Source organism: Pteronotus mesoamericanus, unplaced genomic scaffold (assembly GCF_021234165.1).
Source record: "Pteronotus mesoamericanus isolate MK-2021 breed Mesoamerican mustached bat unplaced genomic scaffold, CSHL_Meso_final contig_20, whole genome shotgun sequence".
Classification (NCBI taxonomy): domain Eukaryota; kingdom Metazoa; phylum Chordata; class Mammalia; order Chiroptera; family Mormoopidae; genus Pteronotus; species Pteronotus mesoamericanus.
The window spans coordinates 100,078,312-100,100,628 of NW_026555085.1; the positions used below are offsets into that span (position 1 = coordinate 100,078,312).

A 22,317-nucleotide genomic window follows, 5' to 3' on the forward strand; every position below is an offset into this window, starting at 1 on the left:
GAAACAACCTAAATTTCATCAACAAAAAAATAAAGAATGTGCATTTCTCAGTATATGAAAATGCTAATTTCTTCCAATGGTTACTAATGAACTTCTTTAGCAAAAGGGCTAGGAGGAAATAATTTCCTGGTCTAAGGAGAGTAAAAGGTTTCTGACCCTCCAGTAGCTGTCAGGGTACAGAGCAATGGAAGCAGACTCAACAGCACTTGTGACTGGTGTCAAAAATAAACAGAGCCCAACACTGGTTAGAGAGGTAAGGACAGATTTTAAACAGTCATAACTACTACAAAAGGAAGAGAGTTCAGCATGAACTGACCTCAACTTCTATCTGTGCAGAGGTGATTGGCATTTTAAAGGGAGAATGAGGGAGTAGGACATGGGGAGTCAGGAAGGGATTTGGGCAGAGTGGAAATTCACAAAAACCAGGAGGCTGTACACCAGTGTGATTAGGCCATCTGGGTTTGCTAACTGGTGCTTATCAAAGTTAGGGACCTACCCTCCCACAGGGGCGCCTATTGTGAGGTGTTGTCTGGAACAAACAGTAAATTCTTTTGGCAGCCTTGAGCTTTTCCAGGCAAGAACTTAACAGGGCTGGAATTATCATCCCTAGCAACACAGCCTTGGGTCGACAGAACTGTTGCTTATGTTTGTTCAAGCATGTGTGTGAGAGAGAGAGAGAAATTATTTGTGATGAGAATCTATTGGAATAGTTTTCTAGGCCAAAATTGAGGCCTAGTCAAGAAGAGGGCTGAGCAGGGGCTGACTAGAATTTAGTTTGTCAGTGCTAGTAGCACACATGTCATCTCCCTCCAGTGTGACACAGGGATGTATTTCCATGCCAAGGGTAGGGTTGTCAGAGCAGAAATGCGTTTGTGGTTTAGAAATGCCACCCTGGTTAGCTCGTTTTTGGAGTTCAGCCACCTGGACAAACATGGTGTACATGCAGGGGTTCAGTGGAAACGCCAAAGCCACTACCATGCTGCGGTATCAGGAAAGGCTTGTAAAGAAAATATAACACTAAATTCACAAGAAACTGACTTTCAAATAAGTGTGCAGCCCTAGTACATTACATTGTTTTATTGTGGTAAGAACACCTAACACGAGATCTACACTCTTCACATTTTCAGGCGTGCGACCCAGTACTGGTGGCTGCAGGCACTGTGTGGAGCGCCGGGCCTCTGGCGCGCACCCTTCCTGCGTAACTGGAAGTTACACCCATTGAACAGCAGCTCCCTGTTTCCCTTCCCCCATCCCAAGGCAACCACCTTTCTACTCTCTGCTTCAATGTGTTTGGCTATTTTAGATTCCTCATGTAAGTGAGATCATGCCATACCTGGCCTTTAGTGCCTGGATTATTACATTTAGCCAGCATAATGTCCTCAAAGTTTATCCACGCGTTATTGAGTCTTAAAAAGGCCAAATTGTATGTACACCTATATATCACATATGAGTAAGCCGTATCTCTTTGGAAGTGATTAGGCGTGAAAAGAACTCGTTATAGAGGAGGTTTTTAAAAACCTGATTTCACTTTATATTCGTGTTCTCCAGTTATTGTGACATACTTGTTCCAAAACAGAGTAACTCCGTCCACTGTTGCTTGACAACTAGACTGTTAGTGCTGGTTTTTTCCTTCTCTCAGATTGTGTAGCGTGTTGTCTTCCCCAGAGAGCTGTGGTGGGAACGGGCAACGGTAGGGAACTGGTGGGGAGCCACCTTTTGGTCCGTTTTTCCTTTCTGTGATGTTGAGCGCCGGTAACTCATTAAGTCACCAGCCCTTTATCCAAGAATTAGGTGTCTGTTCTATTGTCTGGTATCTGTTCCTCTGAAATGAAAAAATGTGGGTGTTATTCAAAAGACGCTTCAGTGCAGAGGTGTTTCCTCTGTCCCTTCACAAAATAATTACTGCCGCGTGTCCTCTACCATAACAGGCCATGACAGGCAGAGCAGGCATTGTCCAGTCCTCAAAAGTTTACAGTCCAGTGTGGGAGTGAGAAACCAAGTAATCACGCAGCCCATATAGAGTGGTGATGATTGCACCAGACGGGTGGTGGGCACATGAGAACCAACTGGGAGGTCTCAGGGGACCCCTTTCCTGTGTCCCTGTGAAGAGTAATTGTTTGCCAATGAGCTGTCGATACTAAAACAAAAAATCGTAAGTGATAAATGATAAATGACCCCTTCAGCCAGCATCAAGGTACAGAGCTGCTCTTCAGAACGTACTTGAACAAATGAGTCACCCATGCCATTTGCCTTACAGTGAAGTTCCAACATATCTTTTTCATTTGAAATATTGTAAATTGTACATTTCAGTTAAAGTTACAGGCTATCATGTTCTGTATTTATCATTTAAAGCTGCTTTCCAACACATTCGGTGTCTGCTTTCCCAGAGTTTCCGCAGAGCTCCTTCTGGTTTTGTCTGTGTTTTCTTTAAGTGACATGCACTAATACATTCATTCATCACTGCCCTTGGGAAAAGTTTTAGCCTTTTTTTTTTTTTAGCTTTCAGCCATTAAACTGTAGACCATGTTTAAAAGAGTATTTGATGGAAAGTGGTTTAAGTTCTGTAAATTCTGTGAGCTTATTACTACTTAAATATATCTTCCCTTGCAATTAACCTATCTTTTTAAAAAATTTCTTAATTGTTTATTTATCAAGAGAAACTGTTCTTTAGCTCAAATATTCATGTTTCATAGTTCAGGAACACAGGTCAGTGACAAACTTCCATGGGATTCACCCCAAAGAAATTCTTTACATTCCAACATCACTTTGCATTCTGAAAGATACCAGCCTTCCCTATCTCCTCAAAATCTTTCCTGGAATCATAATTTCTGTAGAAATCTGCGTATGTCTTCTTTCTTTGTTCAGCCACACCAAACTGATAGGAAGCAGCGCCCCTCTCCCCCACCCAGGGGTGCGAGGGCAGCTCCAACGACAGGAGGGCGCAGGCGCTGGCGCAGAGGGCCAGCACCTGAGGTTCTGTCAGAGCGCTGGAAGACGTGGTGGCTGTATCCTCAGCACTGGCGTCCTTCCAGGTGGAGAGGTGGACGGCGCTCTATCAGTTAATCTATCCTAATCATCAGCATTTATGGCCTATTGATAAAATTTGCCTTTTGATTATTGCTGACTTTAATTCATTCATTTAACAGGGAATGCTATTGAATATTCACTGTGTACCCAAAGCAAGATGCCAGAAGTACAGTGTTAACAGTCTGTGCCCTCAAGCTTAGTGTTATAATTTTAAAAGCAAAAAGAGGCAAGGATGTGAAAAGCTTTAAGTCCTGGTCTTTCTAGTCAGACAGCCCTGGCTTGACCACTTAACTTTGTCAACTTGACCACTCTCGGGTTGTTTTTGCATCCATAAAATGGAAATGGTTTGCTCAGCTCTCACAATGAGTTGCTCAGGGGTAGACAGATCTCGTTAGACACAAAAGATAGAAAGTTTTAATGGCAGTAGATGCAGAACCACAAGGGTCCACCACAAAAAGCAGATGGTAATAGTGTGCTCCCGGTGGAGGTCCTGCTTCCCAGCCCCAGGATTCCCCTTGGGGACATCCAGCTGGGTGGCACCCCTAGTCAGGGAACTTCCAGCACTGGGACATGCTCTTGTCCTGCTCTGATGAAAGGGGTAGCACCCACTCTGCCCTGCCTCCTCTGCCCTGTGCCTGCCCCATTGCCCTGCACGACCAGCCCTGGGCACCCCAGGGCCATTCCTTAGGGCCGGCCTCAGCACAGCCACGGGGCTTCATTCCACCATTGCCAGTGCTTGACTCATGGGATTGTTTTGACAAGTAGTAAGGTAAAGCTTTTAGTATGGTGCTTAGCACAAAGTCAGTGCTTAGTGAAGATATTAATACTGTTAATACATTATAACAGTAATTATTAATACATTAATGCCATTCTTATTCACAGTGAAATAAAACATTAGACAAACCATTTCAGGAGCATCTTCTTTTCCCAATATGGTTAGATAACATGGTTACATAACCAAATGTACTTTCTTTTGGGTTAAACATACACCTAAGTTTTGTCTTCTAAATTTGAGAAATTCTTAACAACAAACCTCTGCTGCTGCTTTATTTTCCAGAAAAATAAATATTATCCTCTTCTTAATTCTCCTTCTCCAACCCAAGAAAACAAAACAACTCACAAAAAGTGAAACTGGAATTCTGCTAGTATTATTTGATAATGTCCATACAGTGTAATGAATGTATTTACTGTGCTCCGAGTCACCCTTCAGTACTAGAGGACTAAAATTCTTGCAGTAACAATGCTAAATTTTCACTACTTAATGCTTTGTTTACCCCCTGAGTTACTTAACTGGTCTGTGTTTTTAGTTCTTAATACAGTTTGTCCTTCTAAACAAGTTGAGGTGGCGAGGTTTGAGGGAATCGGAGGCCCGTGCTCCCCGGCCGTCAGCAGTCCTGTCCTCACTTGCAGGTGCTTTTCGGCACGGCCGACGGGCAGGTGATCGTCATGGACTGCCATGGCAGGATGCTGGCCCATGTCCTCCTGCACGAGTCTGACGGCATCCTGGGCATGTCCTGGAACTACCCCGCCTTCCTGGTGGAGGACAGCAGCGAGAGCGACACAGACTCCGATGACTACTCCCCGCCCCAAGGTAGCTCGCCGCGCCACTCCGCGGGCTTGGGCCTGGTTGGCAGAGGGGTAGGGGGTGGGAGATGTGCTGCCAGCACTACGCCCTAACGTCCTGGGAAGAGCTCGTGAGCAAAATGCCGGGCTGGGCCGCCTCATCTCTGTTCTCATTCTGACCGTCTTCTCTCCGCCGTTCTCTTCCTCACTGTCACTGGTCGGGTCGATGAAGCACCATTGGCTTCATTTTCCTAGACAGAAAATGAGACTTTATGACCTTTTCTGTGTCTCTGGGGAGTGGTGAGGATAGACCTGAAGATGAAACATGCTGAGCTGTTAGGGTAACTTCATATGTGGCATTCCACATGCCTGATGTTGATAGAGCCCGTAGCTTTGCTTGTGTGAGAAAAGGGTTATTGCTTCTGCCTGTAACAAAGGCCAGCACACTGGACAGAAATCTATGCCCCATCTTTATTTTCGGCAGAAGCTCTGCTCTCTCTCAGTTCAGAAGAACCTGTCTCCCCATCTCCTCACCCCCTTACCTCCTCACTTCCATCCCCCCAAAGCCTCACAGTGATAGTAAACCAGATTAGTTGGTATCTGGGTTTTTACACATTTAGACCAGTAATGAAAGATTGTTTCAGCCTTGGTGGGGATGATTTGGGACTCCAGCCTCCTTCACCCCGTGCAGGGCTCTACCCTTAAATGTGTGACCGACTCGGTGCAAGGTACAGCCTTTGATGTCGATACGGCCATCACCAGCCAGCACCAGCACTCAGTGCCGGCCTGCCAGGCCCTGGCTCTTCCGTGCTGTCCCATTCCTTGCACCACCACCCCCTTTTTTTTTTTTAACAAAACGAAATCATGTTCTGAAATAGTGGAAGGGACAGCTGCCCGGTGAGAGGCAGTGACATCACTCTGCTGCAGGACGTGTGCCCTCAGTCTGGACGGCGGCGCTCCTGCGCATGCTCAGGGCCATTAATGGTCTAAGGCACAGTCTGGACAGCTCCTGCCATTTCCCGTGACTGTGGGGCATGTTCGCCCCGTGAAGGGCCCGTGTGCGGAAGTCTTTAACAATTGCTCCTGGTCAGCCCCCGCCCCTTTGGGACCTGGGTGCTCTCACTTTGTCTTCCCTCCTGCCCCAGATGTGGCGATACATTATGTTTCCCAGAGAATATACCTGCACATTTATTTGTGTGTGTGTTTGTTTATTTTAGGAGAACACGATGTTTACATGTGAAAAAATTAAGATGGCTGGTGGTGTTTCAGGATCAGTGGGTCTTGAGGGAGAGTGTTTTTAGCACTCACAGATCCATTCAGGAAGTAACCGTGCCCTTGGCGAGTAGGACTCTGCCTTGAGTGAAGTGTTGATTGTTTCTTCAGCCTCATAGTAATAAAGTCAATGTCTGAAAATATTGGACTCGGCATGCTTTTAAAGTGGGACTTTACTAGATTGAACGCAGATTTACTGCTTCCCACTTCCTATCATAAGAAACAAGATCCAGACACCAGGATTGTGAAGCAAGTCCAGAGGAAGTATAAGAGCAGAATTCAGTGCCCCATTGCCTTTCTGAGAAGCAGTGGGGTGGTTTGGAGGTGGTGGAGTTTGCCTTTCAGAGAGAGCAGCCTTTCCTCGGTGATCAGGGGGTGTGAGTGCAGAAGTAGGTACTTGCAGCACCTGCGGGAGGGAAAAGGGAGCAGGGACAAGGACTCCCTGCTGGCGGGGCGGGGCGGGGCGCGGCTGCGGCGAGCGGGCAGATGCCGGAGCCTGGATTGGCGTAGGTGTGACGCCTGAAGGAGCCTTCTGAGAGAGCCCTGATTCACCCTGGCCCCTGGGAGGGGCTGACCTTTACATTTTGAAACAACACGTGGAAGAACCCAGAATGCGGTCCATCATGGCTCTTTTCTAATAGCCAGTGAGTATTCCTTGAATTTGTAAAGCAGTATGTCCTGTATGCCAGCTATGCGCTGTGGCCATAGCAGAATTCTTTGGACTACACCCAGCCTCAGCCTTCTCTGCAGATTTTGGGTCTCGGCTGTTGAAAACCTAACAAAGAACTCACGGTGGCTGCTGTGGCTGTTCATTGCCTATATCATTCAATGAAAAAACATTCAGTGTTGAAAAGCAACCTTTCTCTGTATGTTGGACCAGGATTAGAAAACATTTTCATCCCTCTTCCCACCATTCTTATACAGGGTGGGACAAAAATAGGTTTATAGTTGTGAGCACACAAAACTGAGTTCATTCTTGTATTATTATTTATTAATGTGTAATTTTCCATACCAACAACTGTGAACATACTTTTACCCAACTCTGTATGTTATAGGAGATTCACATGTTACATTTACCTCCTGTTAGAAACATATAACACATTAGCACCCAGGTTAATAAACTTCTCACACATTTTCACCACCACACATCCCAGGGTTCTTTGGTGAGCACCGTCTGCGGGCCGTGAAATTAGAAGTGGTGTGAAATGGTGCTTTATTTGGTAGCATCCCAGCCCAGTGTCCGATCTGCATAGTCAGGCAGTTTTCAGACCCTCCACAAGATTGCACCCTCATGGTCCTGGATATGGGTCCTGTGCTCATTGTCTCTTTCACTCTGTACTTTTGTCCCCACAGATGGTCCAGCAGCGTATCCAATCCCAGTGCAGAACATCAAACCGCTGCTCACCGTCAGCTTCACTTCGGGGGACATCAGCTTAATGAACAATTATGATGACTTGTCTCCTACTGTTATCCACTCAGGACTGAAAGGTACAGAGGCTGCACATGATCCCAGGCCCCAGGATCAGCCTTCCAGGCTGGGTGTCCCTGCACCCAGTACTTGTTGATTCTCATCCCCTGCAGCGACCTCTTTCTGACTTCAGGGAGTCTGTTGGTAAAGTCCATTTCCTTTCTCCCCTCTGCTTACCTGACACATTGCTCCCTAGCCTTGCCTAGAGGAGGGCTTGCTAGCCGTCAGTCTCCCTCTTCACCCTTCCTCTCCCACTGCGGCTAGAGTGGTCCTCTCTCTGGTATGCGATGTGTTTGCCTCTGGCTGACCCTGCGTTTGCAGAGTATTGGACAGCAGTCCCTGCTGTTCTTGAGGCAGCAGACAGCGCATGAGACACATTTACACAGAAGCCCTTGTAATTTTATGGCTTATTAAGGGACTGATTGTTGTGCCATAAAGTTACCTTGACAGACGTGTAGAGGTTCCACAATTGCCAGACTGAGGCATCAGTGTGGAAGTCAGCAGTCAAATACTGATACCTTCCTGACAGCCATCATGAAATGCTGGTATCTCGGGAGAAAATCAGTGGGGTTTGGACGTAGGCATTTGGACGTAGGCATTTGGAGCGGTCTGAATTTTGCAATTGGAGAATACTGCTGGTCGTGTGGTCTTGATGAGTTTGTTTGAAAAATAATTCTCTTTTCAGGGTTGAATGGTGTAACGTAAATAGAAATTCCTGGGCTGCCTCTAGTCCTCAATGTTCTAGGGACCGACTGTAATCTGAATGGGAGGTGGGGGGGGGGCGCAAACCAGAACATTCAATTTAACTCGCTAGTGTCATTCAGACTGGCCATCAGACCAGAGAGCCATGGCGGTCTGCTGCCGCATTCCAGCTGAGTTATTCAGGAATCACAGGGAAATAGAATATTAAGTCCATATACCTAACCGTTGATTGGCTGGAATGCATCATACCTGCCTGTATACCCCCATCCCCAAGCACTTAGTAATTGTATTTTTAAACTAGAGAATATTTTTAGAAGCAAGTTACTCATCTTTGGGTGTCCTATTTTGCTGTTTCAAAACTAAAATGTATGAATTATTTAGCCTATAGACTCCTTAGGAACATGAGCCATGTAGAAGTCCTTCTTTGTACCACAAAAGGGCCCTGTTAGCATCTGAGTATTGTGTGTGTGTGTGTGTGTGTGTGTGTATAATTTTGTGGTGATGATGATGAACGTAAATTTCTTGGGCTTTTTCTCAATTTTTCTGTCTTTTATGGAGCTAAAATATAGGGATGGTCATCATAAATTGTAAATTTTTCCATATATTTAGTAATTTAAGCTCTACTTTTTTCCTTCAAAATTCTATTTTCAAGTCTTTTAACCAAGTTTATTCATTTAATCAGAACCGGCCTCTAGTTCTGGAATCCTGGACTTTGTTCTCTACTAAATATCTGAACACAGTTGCCACTTAATTCCTTTTTATTCTTTATAGAGTGAATTCTTCTGATTTTTTTTTTAATAACTTGTCTACCTGTTAAACTTTATTTTTTAGTCCTTGGGTGTATTATTTTGGTCTCTGTTTATCAGACTAAATCGTATTGGAGCAGCATTGGCACCACATTCCCACCACATCTGCAGCAAAGGGATCAGGAACATACGTGATTTGGGCAGATGACCCAAAGTAGCCTTCCCTAATATGAAATTGTTTGACTCGAGTTTCATTCTAAGTCCTATCTTATATCCATCCACTTAGTCTTTCTCTGTTACTGTTTCAAAAATTATCAGAGAACTTTAGTGAAGAAAGGTGACTTACGATATTCTTCAGTTTATCACACACACCACAATTAGGTCATGTGCAAAAGAACTTGGAATGCCCAGTAGCTCATCGCCCCCATGACCACCCCTTTTCCTTGCCACCTATCAAAACTCCATCTTCTGTGTGTGTGTGTGTGTGTGTGTGTGTGTGTGTGTGTGTGTGTGTGTGTGACCAAGCAGCCTGGGGTCCTGCTGCCTGCCACCGTGCACAAGCATAACACAAGGATTGGTAGAGAAGGAAAAAGGTTTTTATTAATAGGGTACCCAATTTGCGGGGGGCTGGAAGCATTCCTGCTCCAAGCCAACCTCTTCCACAGGACACAGAAATTCCCTTGTTTCCAGAAAGACAGAAACCCAAACCCATGCCCAGAAGTTCCCTCATCATGCTTATCTGTCCTTTTTTCGAGCCCAAAGCAGCTACATGAATAGGTCTCCATCTCTCCACCTTGCAGGCTCTCCCTCTCTGGGGTGCGCTCTGTGGGTTCCAGCATCACCATCGCCTTGCTTGCCTCTCTCTCCCCTGGGTCCCGGGCGCCCGGCCCAGTCACTGCAGCTGGTCATGCCAGGGGCTCAGTCCCCTGGGCCCCGGAGCCCAAGGCCGCTCACACTCCTGGTGCCTAGGAGCTTCCCCTGGCCTGTGCATGTGGGCCCCTCTCAGGGCCATAGCCCTCCGGGCCCTGCAGATGTTCCACACCCCACCCCAACTGGGGTGAGGAAGAGAACAAGCTCCTGCGCACCACCCCCTTTTAACTCTTTCCCCCAGAATCCCACACCCTGACAGCGTCCAAATCCCAACCAGTTTGGACCAATATCTGCCGTGTTTGTCAGCCCCAGTGTCTTTGCCTCTTCCAGCTGCCATTTTCCAGAAGGGAGCATTTTTTGCAGCTGCACGCAGATGCACAAGCATCTTGACCCAAGGTGGGGTGTTGGGCCCCCACAGCCCAAACAGGCTCTGTTCATCCTGTGTCCTGCGCTGCTCAGCTGCTGGGAAAAGGGCTGCTTTGCACAGCCACCTTTGGCTTGGTTTACAGTTGTCCCAAGGCACAAAGCCTATCCAACCCCAGCTCCAGTTTCAATCTCTGGTTGCCTTTGGCACTTCCTATAACACCCTCCCTTTTCGGGGAGGAGGTGCTGGCTAATCCCCACTCCTTAGAGATGCGGCCAGACCCCTGTTACAGGTGTACGGGAGGTGGGGGGTGATTTTGCTTTGCAGATGTTTCGTGAGCAACCTTTGCCTAAATGAAAAATCTGAGAATCCCAAATTTGGGGACTTTTTATCATGCAATGAACCATAGACTGGTTCACCTTTTGGGGAGGTTTTACCATTTTTTGTGACTTTTACTCTTTCTTGAGGATGTAGCAGAGGAAAAACTTTTCCCTCTACCCATCTGAGGTTCTGCAGGTGGAGCCCTCTAAATTGGACCGACAAAAGACAGACTGACAAGAGAACAGCAACCAGACGTTTGACTTGGACATTGTGCTCACTCAAGGAAGCACTCAGAGATGCGTAACTCAAAGGGGTGATTAGAACATGGGATTATATAGCATGTTAACCAAAGAATGATACATTTTAGAGAAGTGACAAAAAGGAAGAGGACAAAGTTTCTAGGGCAGCAAGTTGTGGGAACTAATGCAAGATAAGGACTAGTTCATAAAGTTTGTTTTGTAGATTCTTTGGGTGCCTTCTCTGGGTTGATAAGGGTCTAAATTTGTCTCTGGTGATTAATTTGTCTTTCCTGGTGGGAGGTCATTCACATTTACAAATTTATGTCTTGCTTTTAGGCAAATGAGGAGAGACGGAGAGCTTGTTTTTTATCTGCTTATTCTCAAAATAATCCTTCTGCCAGTGAGGCATATTTTGGGTGGTGTATTCTGCTACCCTTCAAAGGAAAATAGTTTTGTCAGTAGTTCAGAAATTCTCTGACCAAAACAGTGTGTCCCTGGTAGTAAGGCAAGCTTTCAAAAGCATGTCTCTCTTCACTCCACATTGCCTTAAAATAAAGGAATTCAAACTCTATACTTTGTTTCTTGTTTTGCAGAATTTCCTCTTTTTATCCTTTCACTGAGCACACCAAGACAGTCAGGAGTACAGAGGATTTGGTCAGTGGGCTGACTGTTCCTGCAGCCTTGGCTGATGAGATTTCTCTGATTGTCCTCATCGACAGATGTTTTTTTTTTCAGTCCTTACTGTGCTCACTATAAGTCCTCTTATTAAAGAAGACACTTTACCTGCTTTTTTACCTTCACACATGTCACTATTTAATTTGTTTCTCTCTTCTTTTCTCTCTCTATATGCGGACATAGCGTGTGGACATACACGTGCACACACACACAAGTACCCATACATCTAACGATGAACAAAAAGGCGACTCTTCAACATGGACGTTTAAGGGGGAAGGCCTACGTGAACCTCAGACTTCCACCCAGCAGCTCCAGCACAGGCAGGGCTTGGAAGAAACCCTTTTCTTTCTCCCCTCAAGCTTGGCCGCCCCTTTTTGACCCAGCACCACTACCACACAAGGGGCTCTTGTTACCACCGAAGAACCGCATTTTCTAATCGCTGACTGAGTGTAAAAATTTGACCCTCCAGGGTCAAAAAAGATTCCGAAAAAAGCGTCGTAAGATTGTCTGGCCAAAATACAGCAGAACAGTGTAGTTCTGCTGATTTTCTTTGTGTAAAACGAGGAGACCAAAACTCCACACACCCTCAAAGTCATCAAGAAAATTTGGTGTCTCAGGAGAAGGGGCACCTTTTGTGCTTTGGATGCCCCTCATCCCTAGAGACGTAGCTGAGGGATAATGAGAAGAAGTTCCTGGGTGAAGCGTTAGTTCATTTCTTGTAAGTTATGTTTAAAAAGAAAACTTGGAGATTCAAAAACAAAGTTGTTACTAAGACATGGGGCAAAGATATTGGGGGTTATTTTCTAAATAATTCAGACGTAGCTTTCCAAAATTTCTGGCACAAAGGTTCTGTCCTGATCACATCTAGGCTTCTATATCCTTCACTCTTCTTCATTATAGTGACATCTAGAAATTGAATGACTATTTTATTTTCTTTCATTCTACTCCAATTTATGAGGATTTTAAACTCCAGTGCTAGGAATTCAGCTCCTCAGAGTACTCCTGTACCCCTGGTTGAAGTTTAACAATCCAGGGTTTTTCTTTCGTAGTCCCACTCATGGATCCTTCACATCCAGGTGTTATGCGCGAACCTATTTCCCCTAGGACTGGTGTCCCTGTCATGTGGATCAGGACTGTTTATGCTGTCTGAGGGCCCAAACACTGCTGTGTCCTTTCATGCTAGTAGCAGTATAATTGTTAGAACAAGAAGTGTCCTGATGATTGTGGAACTCCCTCCTTTTAAAAGACTGACTTTCCTTTGTAGGCTTTTAACTGTCTCGGGATAACATTATAGCTGTGTCAAATGCGCTCAGAAAGAGTCGGGAGGCTTTGTTTAGAAATAAATGGCAAAGATTTATTGAAGGGTCTTAGCCTTTGTAAACTGGAAACATAGCTAGGCAATACCCAGACTGTTCAACAGAGAATGAAAAGCTGAGGATTCTTAGAGTAAAAAGTACATTCTTGAAAAGAATCAGTCCTGCCTTCTTAGCAACTGCATCAGCTCAAGATGTTTATGTTCAGGTGCCCAGTGGTCTGGACAATGGAACAGTTTCCTCTTGAGGTCATTGAGATGGTCATCCAGGGTCTGATGTGTGTTCGGGCATTGATGCACAGTGACCCAAAGTGCATCCAGGCATTGAAGCAGGACTGGACAGTCCAGAGGGTTAAGTTCCTAGGCTCATTAAAGCAACAATAGAGTTGTGTCCTCGGGCCTCAGCCTGCAGTGTTGAATAATTTAGCAGCTTGACCATAGTGACTCCCTTTAATTTATTTACTGTTCCTCAGCTGTGTTAGAGGAGTCCCTGAGCATTTGCTTGTAAAGACTTGGACTCATTTGTAACTCAGTCGGCCCCGCCTACTAAACAGAATCACCTTGAGTGCTCAGGGCTCATCTCTGAGCAGCCTCTGAAGGGGATTGTGTGTCTGGGTTGGCCCTGCGGTCCAGCAAACCACTTTTCTGTTGGGAAAAGACAAAATGCAAAGATTCTTACTAAAGTGAATAAATAGCAAAAAGAATGGTGCAGGTATTCACTCACCCACTAACGAAAGTGGGTCAGCCAAGGAGCCCTGGGAATTCAGTGCTGTTGTCTTTATTTCTGCAGTATTGCAGGGATGTCTCTGCCCTAAATAGTGGTAGACTCCCTGTTTTTGGTTAAGCTCCTCCTTTTGACTTCCTTGTGCTTCCAAAGGTACCATCCAGAGCAGATCATTTCAGTGTCGCTGTCACGACAAGGCTCTCCTAGGCGATTGAGGCATTTGGACACCTGGAGCGCACAAGCGTGTGCCCAGGCCCTCTCGCTTCCCCGTCATCTTCTAAAAAATCTGTTCCCCAAGTTTTGTATTTGAGTCTTTTAAGTTATTTTTCATTTTCTGGTTTGTACTTCAACCTTATTCATATCCTTTTGTAAGAAAAAGACGGGGGGAATTCCTCTCATTGATGTTTTCAATCTCTCAAGTTGTAGTTTTTTCATTTGGTACTTGTCTATAGCTACTTCCACTCAGCCCTCTGCTACCTCTGTCTCTAGTTTATTTCTTTTTTTCTTTTTTTAAATGATTTTTTAAATTTACTTTTAGAGAGAAGGAAAGGAAGGGAGAAAGAGAAGAAGAAGAAATACAAGAGGTACATTGATCTGTTATGCGCCCAACTGGGGACCTGGCCTGCAACCCAGGCATGTGCCCTGACTGGGAATCGAACCTGTGACCTTTGGGTTCACAGGCCAGCATGCAATCCACTGAGCCACACCAGCCAGAGCTCTGTCTCTAGTTTCTGTCTGTGGCTGACTTGACAAGCAAACTCTGGCTTCCCTGGGTCTGGAGAGTTGTCTTGTCCCAGGGTTATTGTCCAGTCTTCAAGGGAAGTTACGTGCCTCAGTAACCTCAGTTCAGAATGGCCAGTGTTCATGTCAGTATCGGTATTGCTTGTGAATAGGAGAGATGCCATGACCATGTGTGTCCTGTTAGAGCCTAAGAGCTGTCGCATTCTAGACCCCGCTGCCATGGATGGCCCTGTCCAGTCATTCTGCAGAAGGGGCCGCTATGTTCCAGACTTCAGGGAACTCTGTGTAAGCCACATACAGTGGAAGGGTCCTAAGGAAGAAGAGCCATGCTGTGAATCTTAAACAGTGCTAACAGCTTGTTTTACCAGCAAGGCTAAGTAACGGGCTCACCTGGGATTAGGCAAACCATTCTGAGAGCCATTTCTCGTAGGCACTGAAGGGTAGAGGAGGGGCCTGCATCTCCAGTGTAGGCATTTCTGACAGCGCCAGCACCCAGCAGAAATATTTATCTTCTTTTCTAAGCCCCACCACATCAACTGTTTAATGAGAGTAGGGCCTTCATATGTAGATGTATCCTTTACTTCAGCATTATCTACCCAGTAGTACACAGAATTCAAATGAGTATAAAATTAGGCTTTGCTCTTGATTTGTCTTACCTGCTCTCCCAGACTTCTGCAAGTCCTATTATGGAAATGCTGGCATTAGAGATAGATATTTAACATGCCAGCTTTATCATATGTGATCTTTGCCTGATTTAGTTATGTTTCAAGGGAACTGCAGTTCCTAACCAAGTAATAAACATCTGTTTTTAATAGAGTCTCTGTTGTCTTCAGAGAGAGAGGTAGCTAATGCCTTCAAGAGAGAAAAGGGAAGAACCACTGTTATATTGGCTCAGCATCTCTGTTTTTTAAACTACCTAAGTGAACGTTCAGAGCAGGTCACGTCTTCAGGCCAGCCACTTCTTTGTGATTTCAGAGGTGGTGGCCCAGTGGTGCACGCAGGGAGACCTCCTGGCAGTTGCTGGTATGGAACGGCAGACCCAGCTTGGCGACCTTCCCAACGGCCCTCTCCTGAAGAGCGCCATGGTCAAGTTCTACAACGTCCGTGGGGAGCACATCTTCACACTGGACACGCTTGTGCAGGTACGGATGCGCGCAGGGCGTGCTGCGGCGCCCTGTGTCAGTGCCCCTGGGCCCCCGTGAGTGCCTGTGAGCTGGTTGTACTCGCTGTGATTGTCTTTGGCAGATTTTAATCTTTTTAATCTTATGTTGACTTTAAATTATGGGATATGAACCAGGAAAAGTAGGAAGAAAGACATTTTTGTCTTTTAACCAAAATTCCTTATTTCATTGCCCAAGCAAATGAGTGGACAGTAAACAGAGTGACCTGGTGTCGATCATCAGTCTGAAGGAGAGAAATCAGACGCGTGCAGAAGTAAATGGTGAATCTTTGCTTATTCACTCAGATTTTATGTTTGTTATGTCAGTGATATACTTTTATAGTTCAATTCAGCTATTGTTAAACAATGTTTAAAAGCTTAAAGGTCTTTAAGAAAGTGTGCACCGGTGAACCGCCTTCTGTTTGTGTTTATGTTCCGGAAATCTTCAGACCAGCTCTTTTCTTGTCTCGGTCAGTTACAGTAGGTCCTCAGCAGGGCGTACTGGAGAGAGAGCTGCAAGTGATGGGGATGATGGTAAACTAGGGACTTACGTCCTAACCTTACCCAGTTCATCAGAGAGGCAGGTGTACCAGGTAGGGATATTTTGTAATTAGATGCAGGCGTTAATTACTTACATATTTTCTTTATTTAAAATTATAGTAAAATACACATACATAAAATTTACTACCTTAATCATTTTTAAATGTACCGTTTAGTAGTGGTAAGTGTATTCCACTGTGGTGTAACCAGTCTCTAGAACTTTTTCATCTCATAAATCTGAACTTTATACCATTTTGTTTCTGTGAATTTGACTACTCTACATACCTCATATAATTGGAATCATACAGTGTCTGTCGTTTTGTGACTGCCTTATCTCACCCATTATAATGCCCTCAAGGTTCATCCACGTTATATAGCCTGTGTCAGAATCTCCTTCCTTTTTAAGGTTGAATAATACACCATTATAATATATAAATATATTTATATTTATAGATACATAAAATACATAAATATAAACACATATATAAATAATATACATACATGTATATAAATAAATATATACATATATTTATATAAATATAAACACACACACACACACACACACAAAGGGTTTCTTTCACCTTTTGGCTATTAGTGATGATACCGCTGTAAACAGGTATACAAATATGTCTTTGAAACACTACTTTAAAGTCTTTTGGATAAATACCCAGTAGGCTTTCTGGATCATATGGTAGCTCTAGTTCTAACTTTTTTGAGAAATCACCATACCATTTTTCATGGCATTTGCACCATTTTACAATCCCAGTAACAGTGCTTAAGTTCTACTCTGCATCCTCACCAACACTTGTTATTTCCTGCGTTTTTAAAATATTTTTTTCTTTTATTGATCCTAGAGAGGGGGGAAGGGAGGGAGAAAGAGAGGGAGGGGAACATTGATGCAAGGAAGAAACATCTCTTGGTCGCCTCTCATACGTACCCCTGTTGGGGATGAAACCCACAACCCAGGCGTGTGCCCCAACTAGTAATCAAACCATCAGCCTCTGGCTTTGCAGGACAATGCCCGATCAGCTGAGCCACGCTGGCCAGGGCTCTGTGTTCTTTTTATAGTAGCCATCCTCATGGGTGTAGGGTTTTGATTTGCATTTCCCTGGTAATTATGTTGAGCACCTTTTCATATGCTTTTCATCTGCTTACTGGCCATTTGTGCTTCTTTGGAGGGATGTCTCTTCAAGACCCTTGCCAACTTTTTGTTGTATTATTTGTTCTTTTGTTATTGAGTTACAGTATTTAAATGTATCTTTTGACAATGCAGTATCCTCTGTGGGCAAATAAGCAGAATTTGTTTACTCAAGTACCCAGCAAACACGTTTTGAGGGACTGCTGTGTTGCTGGCACTGAGCTCTAAGCTCTAAGTGCCAGTGCACAGAAATACAGCTCAGGAACCTGTCAAGACAGTAAGCCGAAGCTAAGTCCCAGCCAAAGCTTGAGATGGCGATTTGAAAGTGAGTCAGTGCTGACCATGCCTTCTTGGCCTTCCCCAGAGGCAGAAGTGGTACAGACAGCCTAAAATTAGGGATTGGGATATTAATACAGCAGAAAGACAAAACATAGAAGATTTAGGGAAGTACTAGGGATGTTACAAAACCTGGGTGGGTAGGTAGGTAGATGCTTTATGACCTGAGACTAGGGCATGTCAAGTCACGAAAAAGCATGTTCAGGAGAAGTGGTGAAAACAGGATGGGAATTTGTGGTTGGATAAGAAATGCAAATTCCTATTCCTATTTTAGAAGTGAAGTAGTTGTAAGTGACGAAGCAAACAAACCAGGGAAGAGCTAATGCGAAGTTGCGTAGAGGCCATTAGTGTGAGGCCAAGGTTGTGTGGCAAAATCAGCGTAGGTACTGGAGTCCCTGCAGATTTGGTACTGAAGGAGGCTAACCTTGTTTACCGTCTGAGCTTCCTGCTAGTGCATTGCTGGAACATCGGGGGTGTTCAGCGAGCACTCATTCAGTGGGGTTGATGGATGGACAGCCGTTAACATATGCATTTTTTCATTTTTCCTGTTGGTCTTTTGAACCAGTAGGCCAGGTGCCCTTCTCAATCAGGTCTCATTCCAGCTTCCAATGTATGGCCTAAACGGAAGACAAGAAGGAGAGGGTGGGAGTTTCCAGCTCTTGCTGAGGTAACAAGGCTTTTGGGTTTATTAGGATATCTGTAAGTCGTGGTGCTGAAGCACACAAGTGCCCGCAGCACCATCTGCTCTTCTCTCCGACTCAGGGCGCCCTTCCTGGCTGCGTCCTGGTCCCACCGCAGGGAGGGTCCTGTCCTGCCATCTCGGCTTGGGAAAAGCCGCCCTCCTCCATGCCAGACCAGTCACGTTCTTTAGTAAACCTGCCCAGCAATTTTGACCCTTCTTCCTGTGAACCCTTGGGGTACTTAATACCTCTAGCATGTGTTACACTTTCCTGTCTACTTACCTTACCTGCCTGAAGTCAAAGACCACGTTTTCTTAATTTTTTTTTTTTTTTTTTTTTTTTTTGGATCTTTACTGTGCCTGGAGCATAATAAGGCCTCAATGGCCTAACCCCTGCAAAAGATCGCATCAACTGTGACATGAAAGTGTCATGGGCCTTTATTTATATTGTCTGGGTTTGGGGATAAGAGAGGAGCTCGGCTTATCTTCCTTTGGGGCAAAATATCCATACAGTATCTCAGCATTTTCAGTAAATGATTGATCTTTTTTTTTCACTAGAAGGCCCATTTCAACCATTGGAAAAAATGCTTCAATAATGTAAAGTTAAATAATGATGCTATTAAAAATCAAGTACAATATTAATTATATATAGCACCAACTTACTCTTGTCTGGAATGATTCTAAAATCACGTTATCTGTGCTATGCTATTCAAGGAGTCCAGAGGCACAGACATTTTTATAGCAGGAAAGAAGTTAGACAGTTTATTGAGCTGTTCATAAAAAAGAAATGCAGTTTAGAATGGATAATGAATTTCCAAGTTAATTAGATTGTAGGTTACTGTGTACAAAGCCGTTGCCAGGCACAAACTCGTGGCAGCTTCAACTTTTAAACTGGATTCTCAGCGATGCCTGTGGCTGAAGCTCTTATACGGAAATGTACTATAATTTATTTTCCTTTTCTGCCTACCTGCTGTAATTTAAAATCCTGTAATTTATCTCATTAGCTGGTATCTGTGCCAATCTATCTATAAAGGCACATCTGATAATCTGACACAGATTTTCAGAGTTAGCACTATGGACTGAAACTGCTGACATCAGTTAATATGGGTCTGAGTTGTTGTTTGGTTGATCAGTTTTGTTCCATTTTGTTTTAGTTTTATAAACTTTTTCTTGCATTAAAGGCAAGTGGGAGAGCTCACTTTATATTCTATAAGGTTCATTTATTGATGTAAGGTATTTGGGTAGAAAATTAAGAGAGAAGGGCCCTGGCCAGGTAGCTCAGTTGGTGGGAGCATCGTCCTGACCCACCAAGACGTGGGCTCGGTCGCCCTGTCAGGGCCCGTGCAGAAGGCACCCGGTGAGCTCCTGGATAGGTGGAGCAGCAAGTCGATGTTTCTCTCTCTCTCTCTCTCTCTCTCAAAATCAATAAATAAAAATAAATTAAGAGAGAAGGAAGAAGAAGGTAGGTGTGGGAACTGAAAAATCAAATAAAGGATTGCATTTATGGTCATAGACTTCTGTGCTCTTGAAGGAGAATCCTTTAGAAAAAGTATGTTTGCCTCCTTTTGTTGAGGATTAACTCTACCTGTTCTCACGAAGCTGCCATAGGTGTACTTTTCCTGTTTGTTGTAAAGAGATGAGAAAGTCCTTCCCCGGGTTATATGCTTACAAAATACAAAATACAAAATGGTATATCCTTTTAAAACTGAGGTTTGGGTCAGTGAATCTCAAGCTAGTTTGTATTACTGTAACTTAGTTGGTGGCCAAACCAACACAATTTGTTGGTGACCAGCCACCAGCTTAGTTTGACAGTGCACTATTCTGGACAGTTTTCCTCCTTTGCACGTGCTCACAAGCATTAAACATGCCCTTCTACTGGGGGTTCTTCCCTATTTTTCTAACACAACCTTAGTTATGGCAAAGGTACCACTATCTATTTTATACCTTACTGTCATGCAGGGAAGACATGCTATAAAAACTAAACTAAATGAGCAGCCCCCACACCCCATACTGGAGGAAACTGTCGCTGGCTTGGGCAAGTAAGTGAATGCTCTGCCCCAGAGCGCTTTACTAGGTATCCTTGTCCTGCTCTTAGGAGACGGCATTTCCTGGTGACTGTGCCGCAGACAGCAGTTTTTCCTTTGAGGCCCTGCAGGATTCACTTCTCCAGGCTAAACGGTTTCAGCTCTTCTCTGCTGGTCCCAGCTTTCAGTCCTTTCAAGTCCTTTCCCTACTCCTTGCGAAGAGCTGTGTCTCCCTCCGTGACGCCCGGTGCAGTACGTGGCGGCACAGCCTTCCCTCGCCCTCCAGGCGCGCCCCCTGCTGTCATGCGCGGGCCTCACAGCTGCTTAGCCGATTCCTCTCCACTGTGGGCCCGGGGCCTGTGGCTTCTCTTCTGCCGAGATGAATCATTCCCGGCCTTATCCGTTTGCTGTTTGTGCAGCCTCTCTCCCCTCTGGTCTGTTTGCCTTTTCTACAGACACATGGTTTGGCTTGTTTCTTAGTAAAATAGCCTGACTGATAGGACTAAGGAGAGACTGAAGGGAGAACTTGGATTCATCTGTCTGTGGTGGGCAGTTAAGTTCTTTAGTGGGACATCACAGAGGTTTCCTTGGCTGTGTCAGCATATGCACGTGAGCGGCAGTAAGATGAGCGCCCACTGGGGAGAAAGGAGGGGGGAGCCAGCTCTCCCGCCTGTGTCCGCACACTGTTCCTCACTTGTCAGCGTCTGCCCCACCTATGTTAAGTGGGACCTGCGTGGTAGGGTTGGGAGGATTAAATGAGTAACATGTGCTTATTAATATAACTTCAGGTGCAATTGGAATGCGGCAAGTTTTTAAGACGTCATTATTTTTGCTATGATCGTGTCACAGATGGGCACAGGTAACCAGGTTCTTGGTGATCGCAGACAAAAAATTGAATCGAACACACAGAGTTTGTAGCAGAATGCAAGAAAAAGTAGATTTATTAAGCCACACAGAACATGGGAGCAGGCCAACTCTGAGCAGAGTGGAGCGGAGCGGAGCCTAACAGCAGCAGCAGCAGCAGCAGCAGCAGCAGCAGCAGCAGCAGCAGCCCCGAACTCAGGGGCTAGACGGCTTTTATTACTTAGGGTGGGTCTCCCACAATGCTAATTTATTATAATGCTATTATAATGAAGCAGGGGTCAGGTAGCATCTTCTGCACATATGCATTCCTGATTCACTAGGATTCAATGCTATTCTAGATGCAGAAACTACCAGTCTTAGAACAGGGTCTCCGCCCTTCATCCATGTTCTTTATCTTAGCCCTGGGACACCTCTGGAGTTTCCTGCTTCCTGACTATCTCCTGCCTCAATAGGTAGTGATAATATTTGTAAATGTAACAGGGTCTTTATCCAGTTGGAAGATCTGTATACCTGGCTTAAGTTTCTTTGTACAAAGATATGAGATACACACTTATCATAGTGAAAGTTTTATATAAGACCCTTCCAAAACATGCAGCTACCTCACAGACATGGCTACTATGAACAGCAGAACTAGTGGGGCGGGGTTGGGTGGGGAACTGAGGACGAATATGTGTGGTCCCTGCCTGTAACCGTTGGCACAGCAGGTAGAGGGACTCAGAGTAATGGGAAGTTGCGGCGGGCGGGCGTCGGGGGGCGGGGAGCATCTTGTATTCCTGAAGCTAGTTCCCACCCATGAGGTTGTGCTAACTGAAAAATGTTCCTTGTTACCAGAGCTCTAGGCTGTAAATATCTTAGAAGGCAGAGGGTTGGGACTGGGGGTGGTGGTTATGTCTTTAAGATTAATCATGATTTTAGTACTAATAGAACCTCTATCCTGATCTACACTCATGGGGGTTGATGATACCGAAAAAATTTTTTTACCCATTTTTTATGTGTTGTCTGCACTGTTTTCAGCAACAAGTAGTCTTGCTCCAAATTAACAGGCCCCTCTATGGGGTCTATCCTCTGTATGGGATCCTCTTGTAAGGAGGCCCCTCTTGGAAGTGCTCTGGAAGCCCCCAGACTTGAGCACCGGGCTCCCCCGGTCCTCGAGGGGCTTTGGCTCTCCCACACCGCGCTGCCCAGCCCCTCTGATGGACGTGGGAGCTGGACTAGCCTCAGCCTGGCAGTTTATTTTGAAGTTGAAACCAGGATTAGCTGACCCTGGGGGCTATTTTAAGCAAGTGTCTTCATGTGTTCCTTTTATCTTGATATTTGTCACTAAAGTGTTGTGAAAATTCTGTCTCTATCTGTCACTTGTATAAAAGATCTGGTGTCTGGTATCCCCACTTCTGATCTTTGAAACCCCTCAAGACCTCATTAAATTAGAACTCCATCTGTCTGGATCAGAATGAACAAATTCTCTCACTGCTTCTCCATCACAGCCCTTCACTTTTTTTCTTCCTTGGCTGATCTCACTTATATGGCTCCCCTGAGCTTTGAGTTTTTTGGTA

General features: G+C 45.0%; 1 protein-coding gene across 3 annotated transcripts in view; it reads left to right on the forward strand.

Moving 5' to 3' along the window:
* The window catches only part of TULP4 (TUB like protein 4), a 192,075-nt gene that overhangs the window by 144,495 nt on the left and 25,263 nt on the right, over positions 1–22,317 (forward strand). For all 3 annotated transcript variants that reach the window (XM_054570169.1, XM_054570170.1, XM_054570171.1), the window contains 3 exons: positions 4,438–4,618; positions 7,216–7,350; positions 15,000–15,166. In XM_054570169.1, coding sequence (XP_054426144.1) covers positions 4,438–4,618; positions 7,216–7,350; positions 15,000–15,166 — 483 coding nt within the window. The remainder of the gene's footprint in view (positions 1–4,437; positions 4,619–7,215; positions 7,351–14,999; positions 15,167–22,317) is intronic.